This window comes from Sprattus sprattus, assembly GCF_963457725.1.
Source record: "Sprattus sprattus genome assembly, chromosome: 16".
NCBI lineage: Eukaryota > Metazoa > Chordata > Actinopteri > Clupeiformes > Clupeidae > Sprattus > Sprattus sprattus.
In genome coordinates, this window is record NC_137914.1 from 1,771,108 (window position 1) to 1,772,665 (window position 1,558).

The 1,558-nt window shown below is 62.0% G+C and overlaps 1 protein-coding gene across 1 annotated transcript in view; it reads left to right on the forward strand.

Moving 5' to 3' along the window:
* Positions 1-386: 386 nt before the first annotated feature.
* LOC308376938 (disks large-associated protein 2-like) overlaps positions 387-1,558 on the forward strand; it is a gene marked incomplete at both ends in the record, with an annotated part of 42,591 nt that continues 41,419 nt past the window's right edge. The window contains one exon of the mRNA XM_080853437.1: positions 387-1,487. Within this exon, the coding sequence (XP_080709563.1) occupies positions 387-1,487 (1,101 nt within the window). The remainder of the gene's footprint in view (positions 1,488-1,558) is intronic.

Genomic DNA, 1,558 nt, shown 5'->3' on the forward strand with positions numbered 1-1,558 from the left:
AGTGATTTTAAATAAGTAACTTATCTAAAAGATCTTGGACTGTAACTAAACAAGAGTACTCTGAGTGACAGTGGCCGAATAGAGTAGTAAGGCAAACAAATGTAGATGAATGTTGGAAGCTCAGCTGTTTTGCTTCGAACTGTGTCATGTGTCATCAATGCCACCTGAACACATGTTACGGGTCACATGTTAGAAAAACACACACATGTTAGAGACGAGCACATGAACACACACACTTTATTTTCCTGTCATCTCTCACCTCTCTTATTTCCTTCTCTTTCCTCCCCTTTTGCCCACCCTCTCCTGCCCCTCCCCCTTCAGCCCAGCAGTATCCCCCCTCCCCCCCGTCTCCATGACTCCGTGAGGCACGGCGCCCCCCCAGGAGCATGAAGAGCCTACCAGGCGGGCGGCCGCAGTACCCGTTCCCCCCCATCCACACCCACGACCCGCGCTACACCCCCTACCTGCTGAGCCCCACGGAGGGCAGCTTCCCCCTGGACGCCCACCACGTGTCCCCCCGCTCCTCCCTGCACTCCGACTGCCTGGTGATGGCGCCCGGCCTGCTGCCCCCGGGCGCCGCGCTGCCCGCGGAGCACGTCTCCAGCAGCACCTTTCCCAGGATGCACTACAGCTCGCAGTACTACAACTCCATCCCGCGCGAGGACTGCGTCGCCCTCACTCCCACGGTCGCCCACGCGCCCATGTCCTTCTCCTCCTCCTCCGGTGTCGCCCATCAATACCACCAACAACAACAACAACAACAACACCATCACTACGGCAACGCCCTGTCCGGTCACCACGGTAATCCACGTGGCAACCAGCAGATGGAGAAACAGCGGCCAGTGCAGCGCGAGGGCTTCCACACGCTGCAGTACCACCGCGGCGGCGGCACCGGCGAGAGCCCCGGAAGGATCCGGCACCTGGTGCACTCCGTCCAGAAGCTCTTCACCAAGTCGCACTCGCTGGAGGGGAAGGCCAACGGCAGCCGCGGCGACAGCCTGCACCACCAGCACCACCACTCCTCTTCCACGTCCTCCAAGCACGGCGGGAGCAGCAAGCGCAGCAAGAGCAAGGAGCGCTCCTCGGAGCGTTCGGAGCGTCGTCACCGCTCGTCCGGCGACTGGTGGGGCTCCGACGACAACCTGGACAGCGACGGCACCTACCGGGCGCACGGCATGCCGGGGGCGCGGCAGCAGCAGGCGGTGGCCAGCGAGCACGCGCTTCAACACTGCCCCCCGCTGGAGTATCCGAGCGGTGCCCACTTTGGCCGTCTCTCGCTCAAGACCTCCAAGAGCAGCGGCGACATCAAGTGCTCCGCCTGCAAGGGCGCGCCGCCGCCCGACGGGAAGTTCCTGAAGAGGAGCTCCTGGTCCACGCTGACCGTCAGCCAGGCCAAGGAGGCGTACAGGAAGTCGTCGCTCAACCTGGACAAGCCTTCCTCGCTGCACCACGAGCACATGGGCCACCGCCTGCACCACTACCTGCAGGTGAGTCACATGACCTACAGCAGGTGAGTCACATGACCTACAGCAGGTGAGTCACATGACCTACAGCAGGT